This window comes from Misgurnus anguillicaudatus, unplaced genomic scaffold (genome assembly GCF_027580225.2).
Source record: "Misgurnus anguillicaudatus unplaced genomic scaffold, ASM2758022v2 HiC_scaffold_31, whole genome shotgun sequence".
NCBI classification, from domain to species: Eukaryota; Metazoa; Chordata; class Actinopteri; order Cypriniformes; family Cobitidae; genus Misgurnus; species Misgurnus anguillicaudatus.
The window spans coordinates 5,526,360-5,541,660 of record NW_027395281.1 but is presented as its reverse complement, the minus strand read 5'-3'; the positions used below and the strand labels follow the sequence as shown (position 1 = coordinate 5,541,660).

Here is a 15,301-nt window from a genome sequence, read left to right as displayed (position 1 = left end):
TAACTACAAAGAAATCTCATTATATAAACTAGAGCCCTGTACACAGATTATTCAGTTAATGTTTGTAAAGGATATTAAATATTTCCTGCTATTCCTATTGAGCTCAAATGAGATTCAGACATTATCACTCACACCTATCCAGTTATCAAATAGGAAAACAGTTAAATGGTGTAATTCTGTAATACTAAGAAGAGCTGTGTGGTTTAACGCTAGGTGTCAGTAAACACACATGACAAACCCTGTCATGATATAAACCTGAGGCATCTTCTTCATATGATGTCAGATAAAATCAATCTAAGAAAACCTTTGAGTCAGACACGAAATGCAACTTTATTGAAAAGAAAAACTCAAATTCAAATGCGATACATAAAACAGACTTTAGTAACATCATGATACAGTAAACAACAGACAGACATCTGTCTCTCTCTCATGTTCTTCCTGAACAGACAGGCTTTAGATATAGTATGTGAGACAGGACTGACTTTATGAATGCCCGGAGTCTCCTGTGTCCCACAGCGAGGATGATGGGTGACAGAGCGATGAAGGTGATGTTTCCGATACGGGCGACGATCAGCAGGAACTCAGTTGAAGATCCGCGATTATAATTGAAGTAATTAACAGAAATGACGCTGGTGCCCCATGATGCGATGAAGAGCATATTCAGAGCCAGAATCACCTGATCAAACACAGACAAATCATTTCTTCAATCTTTATATCTCTTATATCTTAATCTCAGTTAAATTGAAGAGAAGTCTGGAGTTTTATATTCAGAGCTAAGAAGACAATTTTCATCTATTGCTCAAAAGGTTAAAGTTCACAGAGATAAATTTCTCTAAATGAGAGAGAGTCTACACCAGTGTTCCCCAATCCTGGGCTGCTTTCCACTCCAGTTTTAGACAAGACTTCCCTAAACACTTCCCTTCAGGGGAATCCATGTCGTCATTTTGAAGTGCATTATTTGTCAAGTGGACGAGGAAGTTTATATGGAAAGACTCTTGCTCACTCGATTTTAACAGAGGGAGTGAGTTTACTTCTTTTGTACACTTCGGGCAGCTCCATATACCACAATGCAACATGGTTGTTTGTGTGACTTCAGCAGCTCGCACTATACAAAGTTAAATGATGGAGGGGAAAGTAGTTCACACCTGTAAGTTAGGGCGTTCCATTTGAACCCACTTTAAGTTCCAACAGTAGTGGGCACTGGTACAACGTAAGCCACTGCTTCCCAATCCTGGTCCTTGAGATCCCCCTCCCAAAAAGTTTTAGATATCTCCTTATTTAAAACACCTGATTCAACTTATCAGCCTCCTTCCAAAATGGTAAACATGTCTCCCTAACAAGCTGTAAAATCAGTAAAATCAGGTGTTTTAAATAAGGAGACAAATCTAAAACTTTTTGGGAGGGGGTACTCGAGGACCAGGATTGGGAACCACTGCTCTACACAAATTATTGATTTGTTCTTTCATATGAATGACGGTGAATGAAATACAAGATGTCCAGTGCACCTGCACCACAAGCTTCAAACATATCTCAACTGCTTCCCGGCAAGCAAAAACCAAGACAGTCTATTAGACTTTCACTGGCAGCCCAAATTTTGCCTTGTTTTAGCCAAAATTGCTTTCTGGGTTATGTCTCACTATTTCCAAGGTACTTCCAAAAGATTACAGCTGGTGTTTAACACAAAAAGACAAGCATGATACAATCAAAGCCTTTTTACTTGAAGAAATACAAAGATACAGTGATGTACAGCTCAGCTGGTTTTATCAGCAAGGTTTAAACCAAAGGTCTCCAGTGAAGTCCACAACCCTGAAGAATTTAGCTCCAACCCAAATTCAACACAACGGATTAAGCTCATCAAGGTCTGCTAGAAAAATCCAGACAAAGTTGTTGGAGCTAAACTTTAAAGAGCTGCAGGATAGATTGGAGAGCTCTGTTTAGACTAAGTTGTTACAGGAATGATCACCTTAGCTGCCCGCCTCTCTGCAGGGATCCGGCTGGCTACAGGTGCATCTTGACTCTTATGAGCAGCGATCCGTGTGAGTCCGTGGGAATACAGCGTCAGCAGAGATCCCAGATTAGTGATACTCATCAGGATGATGGGAATGGTCTCATGTATCACCATAGAAGAGGTGGCAAAGGCCAGGCCACTGGCGGGAGTCGGAAAGTCCCAGATGCAACCGAGCAATGGCCGAGTTGTGCTGCTCACCAACATTAAAGTCTGGAGAGAGAGAGAGCAAGAGAGAGGAGTTAAAGGTCACATGAAGGTGACAATTGAATTTGGCCTAATAAATCTGATAGATGAACAATAGAAAGTTAAACCTCAGTGGAATTCGCGCCTCCGTTTATGGAGAAGGAAAACGCTGGGATGGAGTAGATCAGATTGAGACTCCAGAGGAGGAAGAACCCAAGTATGAGGGATTTTGGAAGCTTACGTGGGCCGTGTAGATTGATGATGGGTGGGGAGACCCGACGCAGGGTTTGAAAATGAAATGCACTGACAAAGAACGTCGACCAAACGTTTGCAGAGCGCAACCAAACCCAGATGCCCATCATGAAACGACACCAGTTTTTATTGAGGAATATCTATGGAGAGATAGGAACGAAAAGAGTTTAGGACTAAAAAATGAACATAGATACAGATTATTATTCCTGAAAGAATTTGAGATATCTGACTTCAACCTGTTGGGTTGCTTCAACTTCGCAGTTTGGAAAGGTAATAACCCTAATCAAAAACTGATCTTTTATCTTATAAACTGGACTTATTTGTCCTAGACACTTGACTGGATATTGCAGACTAAACAATTTTCCAAACCTTTCTCCAAATGACTGAATTATTTCTGAATAAAACCAACATCCTCAAGAATATCCTTCTAGTCAATTTCCTGTGGGGTCAGTTAGAAACATTAAACCAGTCACTCCCAGTTCAGCAGAGCCTCAACTTAAGGGTGCATTGGGGATTTCAACGGATTTGAGGTTTATGTAGTCTTGAATTGTTTCTCTAATACTGCTGAGATGATCTGATCTGAGACAGTTCAAATGTAAGGATGATAGATCTGCTGTTGACCCACTCTCCAACTATACAGATTAAAATTTTTCAAAGGTAACCTTTTAGGACATGAAGCAGACCTCTGTTGTCCTCAAACTCTATTGTTCAATTAATTTATTCTCATCAGAATTCCATTCATCCATCCAACAAACCAACCAACCAACCAACCAACCAACCAACCAACCAACCATCAATATAACCATTGAAGCAAACATCCATCAATTCAACCAACCACCCATCTAACTATTCAGCAAACCATTCATCAATCCCAGCGCCCATCTATCCAACACAACTGATCAATACAAGCATCCATCCATTGGTTATTTGACCATACCTGTATTCCCAGGTCGGAGACCACCAAAAGCGAGTTTCTCGTCAACGACACCATCAGGTTAGAGAAAGCCATGTTGACCAAAATCACATCCGAGCTGCGGACTGCTCCCGGATCGCGCAGAATGCTTTCTCCGACAACTCCGATGACCGTAGCGTTCCCCAAGTTCCCCAGCATCACCAGAAAGATGTAGACAGTGAGGTAGAGTGGCGACGAAGCCATAACTCATAACCGATCGATCAGGTGCTCAAGCGGTTCTGACGCTTATCATTTATAAAGCTTCTCTTTGAATGTTCTCTGTGACGCTTCAGTGATCTCAAACCCCCTCGATCACCATGGTTACCAATTAAATTTCAACAACATCCCCTCCATCCCGGCCCTCCTGCGGTAGGAGAACATGGCCAGCGAGATTCCACCAGAGATACGGATGCATTAGGATACAAGCGCTGAACAAGCATTTTTCACGCACGGACAAATAATTAACCCCACCAGGCTCATTAATCATTGAGTAGTTGGCAGCCCAATTCATTAGAAAAGACCCAACCCAACAGCTCCAGGATTTCATGAGAATGCACGTTTTGGCCTGTCCTGAGCTTATAGATGATTTACTGATCAACTCATCTTCATATTTGGATTAATATATAGTGGACCCCTTGAAATGGAGATAATATATAGAGAAACACAGGTGAGATGTTATCTGTCTCTGGGGTCTGATTGGATGAAGTGAGATCAGTTTATCTTCAGACACGTCCATCTGTGAGAGACAGTATGTAATGGATACTGCATTCAAGTATGTTAAACGGTAGCCCTGCTGAAAAAAACAATTAAACCATTACAGAAAATTCTAATGGTTTTATTGGTTTTATTGGGAATTTTATTGGTTCTAATGGAATATGGCCCAAAACACACTACAGTCTAGTGGTTTTAATGGTAAAAGCTAATGGTTCCTATTGGTATTTTAATGGAAACAGAATTTTCTGTAATGGTTTTATTCTTTTTTTTCAGCAGGGAGGTAACTAGATTTTGAGATTTTGAAGGAAATTGATGGTTTTTTAACAGCTCAATTTTGTCACCCGACACAAAAATTGTAAATAAGAATAATAAAAGGTACAAAAGCCGTACGGGACAATACTCAGTTTTAGGTAGAAATATGTAGACTAATATGAATTGAGGTGCAAAAGTGCACTTTTTTTTTATAAAGGTTCTGCCCGTGATAAATGCAGTGGGGTTAAATGTTATTTCATAAAAGTTTTTTACAGGTGTATCTCACCTGTCAGTTCATGATCTTTTGACAGATAAAAAGAAAGGCCGGAGATATGGATGTGTTGGGCTGAACATGCATCTTTACACACGAGGGATTAATTTAACCCACCGGTCCCAATTAATCTCTGACTAGTTAGCAGCCCAAATCATTAGTGAACACACGCAGTCTCACTGAGACAAACATCCAATAACTTTATTATTTTAAAATGTATAATCTAATATATGTGAATCCATGATTTGTCTGATTTATAGATCTTCTTATAAAGATGCAGGTGTCATATTATGGTAAAACATACAGTATTACATATAGGCGTATAGCAAACGACTTAATTCAAAGCAACACACAAAAATACATGAAATTAATACAAAATATTACACATTTTGATTCTCTTCTTATATTTCCTGTATATTGATCTTATATGATATATAGTAAAAACAATGTTAATTAAAACTAATTAAAAATATAGCTGATTTAGCGGACACTGTGTTTCTTCTCTGGGTAACATAAAAAACCTCTTCATTTCTCTTAAAAACAAAATTATTTCAGTCATAGTTGTTTATTTCACATTAGAAAACACATTTATTTTTCTCATACATCTCTTCTGGTTAATGTTGTTTTTTGTATGATGGCCGCCAGGTGTCAGCAGACACAGATCTCTACTTGTACAAATGAGCAATTCTTTATGTATTAAATCCAGTCAGATGTTATAATCAGGTGTTGGATGCCGCATGGATCTGTACACGTTTGGACAAATTAGGTCCAATAAAGAAAAGATTGTTTATGGTATTATAAAGAGAGTTATATGTGCAGTCATGTGTGTAGTTAAGTTTAAGTGTGTGCGGTACAGCACAGGCCCTCGCCCCTGACGCTCCGATACACGGGTGATACACAGACTCGACTGCTGTTACACAGATCTGTCAGCAGGGTGGACAGTGAACCTGGAGGCAGGAACCGCGAGAAAGACGAAGATGATAAAGGCCGATCTTCATTCTTCCAACTCACCCAATATCCCATCAGCCCCTCTCCACCTCCCCGCCAATCAACCTGCACTGAACCCCGCCCCACTGGACTCAGCTGAAGGTCAAGGAGCGCAGGGACAACTAAAACAAACAACAGATAAATCAATTAAAAATCATGTTTTGTGTACAACAGGAGAAAGTTATGAGCTTTACCTTCCTGTGTGCAGGCTTTGATGGACATCGCCCTCTGCTGGCCTGACGAGTGCAGTGCAGTGACGGTGATGAGATATTCAGTGTGTTGGTGGAGACGTTTAAGGAGGGCAGAGTTTTGATACGAGGGCAGAGTCAAAGTACGAACCGGACCGCTGGGAATCGACCCATATTCCACACGATATTGCTGGACCTGATGGTGTTGGACCGGATCCCACCTCACACGCAAGCGGTCTGGACCCAAATCTGACACCATCACTGTGACAGGACCAAAATGCTCTAAAAGGAGGTAATATAGCGGTACAGTCAATATATCCGGTTTCTCTTTATGTTGTGTTTACAACAGAATTATCTGGTGTGGAATAAATTACAGTTTTTTACAGACGCTAGGACACATTTCTCAAAACTCTTCACACAGTGAGCACAACAGAAGTCTATGTGGGCTAAACTGAGGATCAATTATCATTGCTTTGCACAAAATGAATTCAATGACTACATCTGAAGTAGTGAACTGCTTTGCCAAGCTGAAAGTTTGTTAGGATAACTGTGTGAAGAGTTTTGCAAAACTGACCTAAGTATTGAGAAATGTGTCCTAGCGTCTATAAAAACTGTAATTCAAATAATTCTGCACAGAGAAAAATGTCATCATCAGAATTTTTGCCCATTATATTACAGACCAATCAACAGCATTTAGTTTACAGAGGACAACAAAGTGTCCCAACTTTAAATATTTGATGTGTTCATACACAGACGTCCTCACCAGGCAGAGTTCTGAAGGTAACACTGAGGGTTTTGATGTTGGGAGCGTTGGTTTCAGGAATAAGCCGGGCGGTGTAGCTCGTGTCGGGCTGCAGGTTGTTGAGTTCGGTCCAGCTGAAGTCCCCAGGTATGGTGAGTTTGTTATTGGTGCCATTAGAGATGTCGGGCCCGTAGAGGAGCTCATAAGTCTTCAGACCTTCACTGAGAGCCGACCGCCAATGTAGCACAGCGCTGTGGGAACGAACATCACGCACCTGCAGACGCTCCGCACGAATCAGCTCTGATGAAGACAAACAGCAGTTATGATCAAGATATATCACTAATCATGTATACATGAGCCGAACCTAAAATAATCTTTGTGAATGTTTCACCTATGATGGCCTCCCTCAGGTCTGCAGTAATGATGCTGATGTCATCAATATCTACAAAGTACAGATGGGCTTCAGTGGGTGGAGTCACCACATTTAGCAGCATTTGATAATTTCCCGGTCCAGTTGAAACAGCCAATACGGACACACCCTGCCGTCGCAGCGCTGCCATTGGTCCTTCCGCCGTCCCTGGCCACACCCCATCGGTGAGCCAGAGAAGTATTCTGGGCGGAGCTTCTGCGTTAGCATCATCATGCAGTATTCTCTGAGCCAATTGCAAAGCTTCATCTGTGTTTGTCTCTCCATGGAGTTGCTGCGTCCTCCTCAGTGCATCTTGTAGGGCATTTTGGGTATTGTAGGTGTCCAGGCCAAATTCCAATCTTGGTTTGGTTCCTAACTGCACAAGCCCCACCCTCACCTGACTACGGCCCAATAGAAACGGCTGCAGGAGGTCCGAGAGGAACTGCAGCAGTTTGGAAAACTCATTTGAGTTCATCCTACCAGATGAGTCCAGTAGAAGTAAAATATCTCCCTCACAACAGTTTGACACTAACAGAGAGAAATCAAAGAGACAAATGCAAACCTTACATTTAGAATATCTAACATTTTGATATTTTAATGACAGCATCACTGAAGTTGCAGGAGATCATCCTGGTCTCATTATTTGAGAAAGTAAAGCAGAAAATTCATATCAAGCAGGAGAGATTTATGTAAAATGTGACCCAAATTTGGAGCGTGATGAATATTCATATATGCCCTGATTAAGATGTACACACTTTTTGGGTAAGTAATAAATCTCAGTAAGAGTGAAATATTAGATCTTACTTTGCTGTCTGGCACATCATTCAAACGTGTTAATAATAAACCAAAGTCATTTATAATTACTGAAGTCAAATGAAACATGGAGAGCAGAGCAGAATTACTGCAGGATGAAAGCACAAATCCGGATCCAGAGAGAGATTACTTAATATATGTTATACTGTATGTGCAATAACATGTTGATTTTAAACTAAAATACTGCATACTGAAAAAAACACAAACTTACCACTCAGAAACGTCCATTAACAATCTCCAAACAATTAATTATTCCTTAAAATCTGATTCAGACTCAAACATAAGATCTGTTTACACACACATTGAGCTATTGAACGAGAAACAGCCAATCAGAGCAGAGACCAACATTATTATTCATGACTCTTTCAAATAAAGTAACAATAGATCATTTTATTCTAAAGGGTTGTAAATGGACATAAAAAACTGACTCTGGATCATTTTTGCACTTAATAAAGTTTTTACTTAATGTTAAAAAAAACTAGAATATTTAATAATAATAAGTAAAGTTTTTTATAAACAAAACCATTTTTATACAGTAACTCTTGCCATGATTCTTAATCGTTCTTTTAAGCGTTAATGACAGATTGACACGTGCACATCACTGGGTTTACCTGAGGTGCGCGCGCAGGGTAGACACAGGCACGCGCTCACAAGCAGACAGATGAACCGGAGCTCCATAAAAGCAGAAATTAGACGCAGCTGCAGTTTTCACGGATACGTGAGTAAAGAAACGAGCTTTATTTGTCTTAATAGTGATGTAAAATCCACCTTCATCTGTCCCTCTTACTTTAGTAAAGTTTGATAGACTCTTATCATCGCGTGTGCCCTGCGCGCGTGCGAGCGAGCGTCGCGTCACAATCACAAACGCCCCCAGACAGAGTGACAGCCCGTGAACACAAGACTGCGTGTTCAGACATAACCACAATGAATAAAAACACTTACTGTAAATAATCTCACAATAATAGAGAGAGAGAGAGAGAGAGAGAGAGAGACGGGATGAGTGTTTTCTCTATTGAGTCTTTGTGTTAATCCAGCAGTGATATTTGTATAAGAGTTGGGAAATTCATTGGAAAACCCACAGCGTGAGGGAATGAAGGAGTTTGTGCAGATACAAAGCTGTAATTCACATGAGTTTTATGGACAAAACCTCTCAATGTCATCAGCCGCTTTTCCACAACCAGACGCAAACTTCATGAAAACATAAAGCCGTTTACAGTTAAAGAATTACTCTGATTCAGTCCAGTGTGAGTTAGGCTATTAATGATAAAATTAATCTTGAGTAATGATTAAAGCACACAAAGAGAAATGATAGATTCAGAGGGAATGAATTGGTCTCTAGGCGAGGGAAAATTGCCAATGTGACATCAAAAGACCTTTAAGTGGGATGTGAAAATGGCAGAGAGGAAGAGAAATGACATTTTCATGATTGCTTTATGTTGTAGACAGACAGACAGACAGACAGACAGACAGACAGTCAGAACACAACAGAGAATATTTCACTTCAGTCCAGCTGAGTATTTTTCATTGCTCATAGCTACTCCAGATCATCTGAAATACTGCGTCTTTTATTTATAAATATCATTTGTTTGCATTACTGCTATTACCATTTGAATAAAAGTCTCCACCCATTATCATTTCCTTCCAAATATTTAAAGGATTACTCCACTTTCATAAAAACAAAAATCATGATAATTTACTTTTAAACCACAATTTCTTGTCTTGCATTAGCTGTGTGATGACCTTACATATTACGTAATCACATGGAAAGATCACACGTTACATATGTGAAACGCACACTTGTGGATCATTTTAAACAATAAACTTACAAAAAGACATTAATTAATATCATTCCAGATTCAACAACATTTGAACGCGCCTCTTTCTCAACACTTGTAAATACTGGAGCGGTACTTTCATATACGTCATGCGTGACCTTTCCATGTGATCACACGGCTAGTGCTTGATAAGATGTTGTGGTTTAAAAGTACATATTTTTATTTTTAAGGTGAAAATGATAATGTTTCTCTAGATAAAACCCTTATGCCTCGGTTATGATCGTTTAGAGCCCTTAAAGGTGCATTGAATCTGTAAACTGTTGAGGTCCACTAAAGTCCACTATATGGAGAAAAATCCTGAGATGTATTCCTCTAAAAACTTCATTTGTTTTTTGACTGAACAATGAAAGACATAAACATCTTGGATGAGATGGGGGTGAGTCAATTATCTGGATTTTTTATGAAAGTGGAATATTTCTTTAAATCTGAAATAACATCAGGTGCTTCGTTAGTCAAATATATGCAAAGTCATACAATTTCTATATTAAAAAAACACAGACTCACCGCTGACTATAAACACATCATTATTTCCTGGATTATATGAAATGTATAAAAAGAATCAAGCTGTTGTGGTGTTATGTGATCCTGTGTTAAATCACAATAATGTCATTGATGTCCAGAGATGATTGTGTGTTGGCTCCTGTAGTCTTTGAGACTGAATAAAGAGTCTCAGTGATTCTGTCTGATGGCAAAGTGAGGTCCATATTTTAGCGTGGACATCATGATAAACTACAACTGCACTGCAGCAGTGTATAAACACACACATAAATCACACAATAATCACCACCATCAACACACACACACACACACACACACACACACACACACACACACACACACACACACACACACTCTCGCTCGTAGCTCATGAGAAATGGGCTGATGGCAGCGAAGTGTTAATCACATGAGAGAAAAACATTAAAGAGATAAACGTTTGCCTCTTATCTGAGATCCTTTTTGTTACCAACCCATTTTCTCTTAGAAGAGAGTTGATAAGTGCTTACAAGGCTCATACGATAAGAGACGGAGCCCTTGAAGAGCAGTGCATTATGGGAGAAGTGGTCAGTGTATTGAAGGGTCATTTGATGTTAGGGGTCTCTTAAACTTCTTAGGGTTTGTGAAGTCTCAGGAAAAAAAGGCCACTAAAATACATTTTAATTAAATGCACACCTTTTTGTACTTATTTTTTTTGAAAGAACATCTAAGTGTACGCATTTGTGCTATTTTGAGTCACCATTTATTTCAATAATTCACTAAATACACTACTTTATTACACTGAAGTACTACTGAAGTAGAACTATACTTTTACTTATTATTAATGTACTGAAAATAAATTTGCTGGTATATTTTGGCAGACACACAAACACATACACAAGCAAACATCATCTCCATGTTGTCCATTAGCAAAACTCGACACACGGCATTTCGCTAAAAATGTCTGATGGAGACGCTTACATCCACCATTTTCCCCTTCCTATATCTCTGCATCAGAACATCTTAGAGACACTTGTAGCTTGGACTATAATCATTGGTGGATGCCAATTTATTCCCAAGCAACCAAACAGAGGAACACTAGCAACCGATTTAAAAAGGCCTATATCTCTGCATCAGAATATTATAAGGACATGGGGGTTGAATTGTTTTACATGTGACTTGGAGTATAATCACTGGTAGATGTTGCCACTGCAAGCATCACTTCACAGTTTCTTCAGAATCTAGTTTCTATAAATATTCAGTTTACACAGATATGTGTTACATCACTAAAGTAAGATGTTGTCTTTAACTCTTTCCCTGCCATTGACGAGTTAATTGATCAATTAAGAGAAAACGCTTCCCTGCCAATGACGAGTTTTTCTGGCAATCTGTACTTGCACTATTATCCACCAGGTGGCACTCTTACACAGCTTATAAAACTTGAAAGCAACCCCTTAGGGCAAAAAGTTCAAACTCTGTGCATGTTTTGATCATCACACTGAATCTGATCTCTGTCAACGTTGCTGGACACTTGTTTTTATAAAGGCTTGCGGGGAAAGAGTTAATAGCGGTCAGGTTTGGTTTGTGTGTGGCCGAGTGTTTCACTAAGGTCAGGTGGAGTCAGGTGTGATGAAGATCAGCACATCACACAATACATCATTATCATCATCAATGAATGAGAGATTATATCTCAGCGTAATGAGAGTCACTGGGGTGAATGACTGAATGAATCGAACATAAGAGACAAACAACAGGACATCACATCCAACAGTGAGCTAAAGAATCAGTCTGAATCCTTCACAAACAGATTTATCTTCAGCAAGCACACACTGATGAAACATCATAATGATTTGTGTAGAGCTTGTGTTTCATTTTTAAAAAGCAACGAAAGTTGTGTTCGTCTGTGAAGATTATCTTGTTGGACAAAACGTGTCATAAACTTTCGTTAAACACAGAGTTTATTTTTTTTCTGATAATCTAAAATGAATGTTGAGGTAACTAGTGTCCAGCTTACTTCTGGGGTTAGACTCCAACACGACCTCATCCCCGCAGCTCTCTATAATGACTCAGTAAACCAGTTAAATAGAGGGAGTGTTCAGCCCACTGACCGTCATAATAATGACTAATTACACATCATTAATATTTAAATGACTGAGACAGGCTTACAATTCAGTCAAATGACAGGAACAGGAACAAATCAGTAATTTGTTATTGGATGCCATTCAGAGGTGTGTGTGTGTGTGTGTGTGTGTGTGTGTGTGTGTGTGTGTGTGTGTGTGTGTGTGTGTGTGTGTGTTTTGTTTTTATAAAGTATCTGTAATACATTCAGTCTCTTTCTCTCTGTACTGCTTGTCATTATTTGTCATTACCTCAACTCTCTCATCCCATTACGTTGCCATGGCAAAACCCCAACCGCTGCTGGTTGTCATGGTGACCAATCAGTGTGTGTTGGGGGGCACATTAGAAGTTTTGAATATGCAAATCATATAGTGAGTTTATTAAGGTCAAACTGTTAATGTATTTACATTAACCTCCAATCAGATAAACACACAGATTCAGGTAATAATCACACAATCATCTAAATAATATATGAAACACATTTATTTCACAAAAGCATCATTAGCTCACTATGATTAATCTACAGTACAATAAATGTTAATGTGGCAGTCCACAAATGTCTGACTTTCTCATATAAATAAATTGTCATTGTTATAAAGTAATGAATATAATTAAAATGTAAATAAACATACTTTAATCCTATTATCACTCAATCTGAGTTACATAAAAAGACAGAACGGATGTAAAAATCACACCACAATGTACCAATGAACAAAAGTACACCACACACACGACAAAGGTCATAGATAAAACACAACAGCACACACACACACATTAAAACTTACTTTAATACTTGACCATGAACAATACAATGACATCAACAAAGCTTTACGAAATTCACAAACCTCAGATTCAAAGTAACAAATGATGTTCTGCTTATAAATTGTGCCTGTGTTTGCTGTAGATTTAAGATCTTGCCGTACCATAACTTTTAGGTATGGACAGAGATTATATCTGTTAGCGGAGCTGACCTGAGAACAGTGGATGTTTATGTCCATCAAACCCAGGCATGGACGTCCCGCCTCCAGCACAAGCCACGCCCACGGTATCGAGCTCCTGTGATTGGCTGAAAATATAAGAGGAGGTGTAGTCGCCTAAGAAGACCACAGAATGTCGCCGCAGCAATCACGATCAATGGTGACATCATCACGAAACCCAGGATGATGAGGGCGGAGCAACTGTTATCATCGAGGTACTGACAGAGAGAGGCTTGAGACGCCAGAACCTACAAAAAACACAATATAAGAAGAATGACTGAACTTTAGGAGATTGTGTTTGTGTTAGTGTGGGCGTGTTGTGGGTGTGTCGTCCATCTCACCCGTGAGTGACAGAGGAAGCCGGCGTACAGCAGCAGAGCAGCGGGCAGCAGAACCAGACTGAAGACCAGAAACATTAACCCCACACACACCAACATCAGCGTCATGTTCCACATCAGCAGAACCATCACCCACACCAGACACCCACAGTGACCCCGCCGGGGACCCCACACCCCTCCATCACACTGAACCGGTGGAGGCGGCAACATCTGTATCCCGTCATCACTGACATCAAAGTCTTCATCACCTCCACCATCATCCAAAACTATTGCCATTCCACACATCCTGCAAAGAGAGAGAGAGAGGCAGAGAAAGGGAGAGAAAGAGAGAGAGAGAGAGAGAGAGAGAGAGAGAGAGAGAGGTGAGCAGGAAAAGAACCCTTATGAGTCAGGAAACATTAACAAAACCTCACTTTGTGCACACTTCATCAAACAAGACACGCAAGAAAACAAACACACACACACATACATAAACTACAGATGTGTATATGTTATGTGTTAATATAAGAAGCCTTTATTTCTCTGGTATGATGATTATATTTCTGTAGTCTCTCAGAGCTGGATTATTTTAAAATGAGGAACAGTGTTTGTATGAACTGTGTGTTTTGTCTCAACCAGCTGCATTGATTCATGTATTGATTGATAGATTATCCTCGGCTCACTTAAGCAAACATGCAAGTAAACATTATGGTTCCTACAACTACACAACATCTGACTGCAGGAGTTACATGCACTCGTGTGAGATATAACTGTAATTCAGACACACACACAAACACACACTTGCTGGAAACACATTTATGATCCCTAAACAGACAGTCTTAACTTATCATCTCACTGTTCAGAGACACATCTACAGGGTGTTTACTCCTGAATCTCATCTTAAGAGATCAGTACGGAAACAAAATTATACATTATAGCAATAATCTATAACAACACAAAGTCTCACTTCATACAAGTTAAAGTTTACAGCATCTTACCTGCTGTAGAGCTGCGGAGATTTAATCCAGACCACAGATACATCCAAATGAATCAGTCACAGAGAGAGACACACAGAAAGAGAGAGAGATAGAGAGAGAGATACACAGAAACAGAACAAGAGAGAGAGAGAGGGACCTGAAAGAGAGAGAGAGAGAGATCTATGTAAGGAGATGAATCACATTGAAAGCCTTTTAAACTAAAAAAAGCATAATGGGAAAATGTTATAGTGGAAAAAAAAGATTCACCTAAAATAACACAGCTATTTAATCCTCACTATAATCAAATCATAATCTACAGTGTATGCAATCTAAAAAAATATACCAGGGGTGGCGACCGTCAGTCCTGGAGAGCTGCAGTCCTGCAGAGTTTAGCTCCAGCTCTAATCAAACACACCTGAATAGGCTAATCAAGGTCTAAAGAGTCACCTGAAAACTACAGGCAGGTGAGGTTTAATCAGGGTTGGAGCTAAAAACAGCAGGACTGCGGCTCTACAGGACTGACGTTAGCCACCCCTGGTATAAATCCAGAAAATCCATATTGTATATACACAGTGTATAAAATCCAGAAAGTCCATATATTATATACACAATGTATGAAATCCAGAAAGCCCATATATTATATACAGAGTGTGTGAAATCCAGAAAATCCATACAGTATATACACAGTGTGTGAAATCTAAAAAAAACCCCTATATATTATATACACAATGTATGAAATCTAGAAAGTCCATATATTATTTACACAATGTATGAAATCCAGAAACTCCATATATTATATACACAATGTATGAAATCCAGAAAGTTCATATAT

General features: G+C 39.4%; 3 protein-coding genes and 1 long non-coding RNA gene across 5 annotated transcripts; 1 reads left to right on the top strand and 3 right to left on the bottom strand.

The window, feature by feature from the left end:
- Window positions 1-305: 305 nt before the first annotated feature.
- On the bottom strand, window positions 306-3,978 carry LOC129453237 (olfactory receptor class A-like protein 4). The gene is made up of 4 exons (XM_055217369.2): window positions 3,381-3,978; window positions 2,320-2,583; window positions 1,964-2,218; window positions 306-676 (listed from the first exon to the last, which is right to left on the bottom strand). The coding sequence occupies exons 1-4, from the start codon at window positions 3,597-3,599 to the stop codon at window positions 428-430; spliced, it is 987 nt and encodes a 328-aa protein (XP_055073344.2). The 5' UTR covers window positions 3,600-3,978; the 3' UTR covers window positions 306-427.
- Window positions 3,979-4,813: 835 nt separating this feature from the next.
- Window positions 4,814-8,623, bottom strand: LOC129453235 (von Willebrand factor A domain-containing protein 1). Its single transcript, XM_055217365.2, has 5 exons — window positions 8,383-8,623; window positions 6,941-7,486; window positions 6,571-6,849; window positions 5,814-6,089; window positions 4,814-5,741 (listed from the first exon to the last, which is right to left on the bottom strand). Exons 1-5 carry the CDS (start codon window positions 8,447-8,449, stop codon window positions 5,470-5,472), a joined length of 1,440 nt encoding a protein of 479 aa, XP_055073340.2. The 5' UTR covers window positions 8,450-8,623; the 3' UTR covers window positions 4,814-5,469.
- On the top strand, window positions 8,382-13,661 carry LOC141363050 (uncharacterized). Its single transcript, XR_012368557.1, has 2 exons — window positions 8,382-8,489; window positions 13,134-13,661. It is a non-coding gene; the product is annotated as an uncharacterized lncRNA (long non-coding RNA).
- tmem88bl (transmembrane protein 88b-like) lies at window positions 12,664-14,909 on the bottom strand. 2 transcript variants are annotated; one of them, XM_073865518.1, is made up of 4 exons: window positions 14,813-14,909; window positions 14,491-14,626; window positions 13,517-13,799; window positions 12,664-13,423 (listed from the first exon to the last, which is right to left on the bottom strand). In XM_073865518.1, the coding sequence occupies exons 3-4, from the start codon at window positions 13,796-13,798 to the stop codon at window positions 13,196-13,198; spliced, it is 510 nt and encodes a 169-aa protein (XP_073721619.1). In that variant the 5' UTR covers window position 13,799; window positions 14,491-14,626; window positions 14,813-14,909; the 3' UTR covers window positions 12,664-13,195. The 2 variants fall into 2 exon arrangements, with proteins under 2 accessions (XP_073721619.1, XP_073721618.1); XM_073865517.1 differs by having other exon boundaries at window positions 14,737-14,853.
- Window positions 14,910-15,301: the final 392 nt, after the last annotated feature.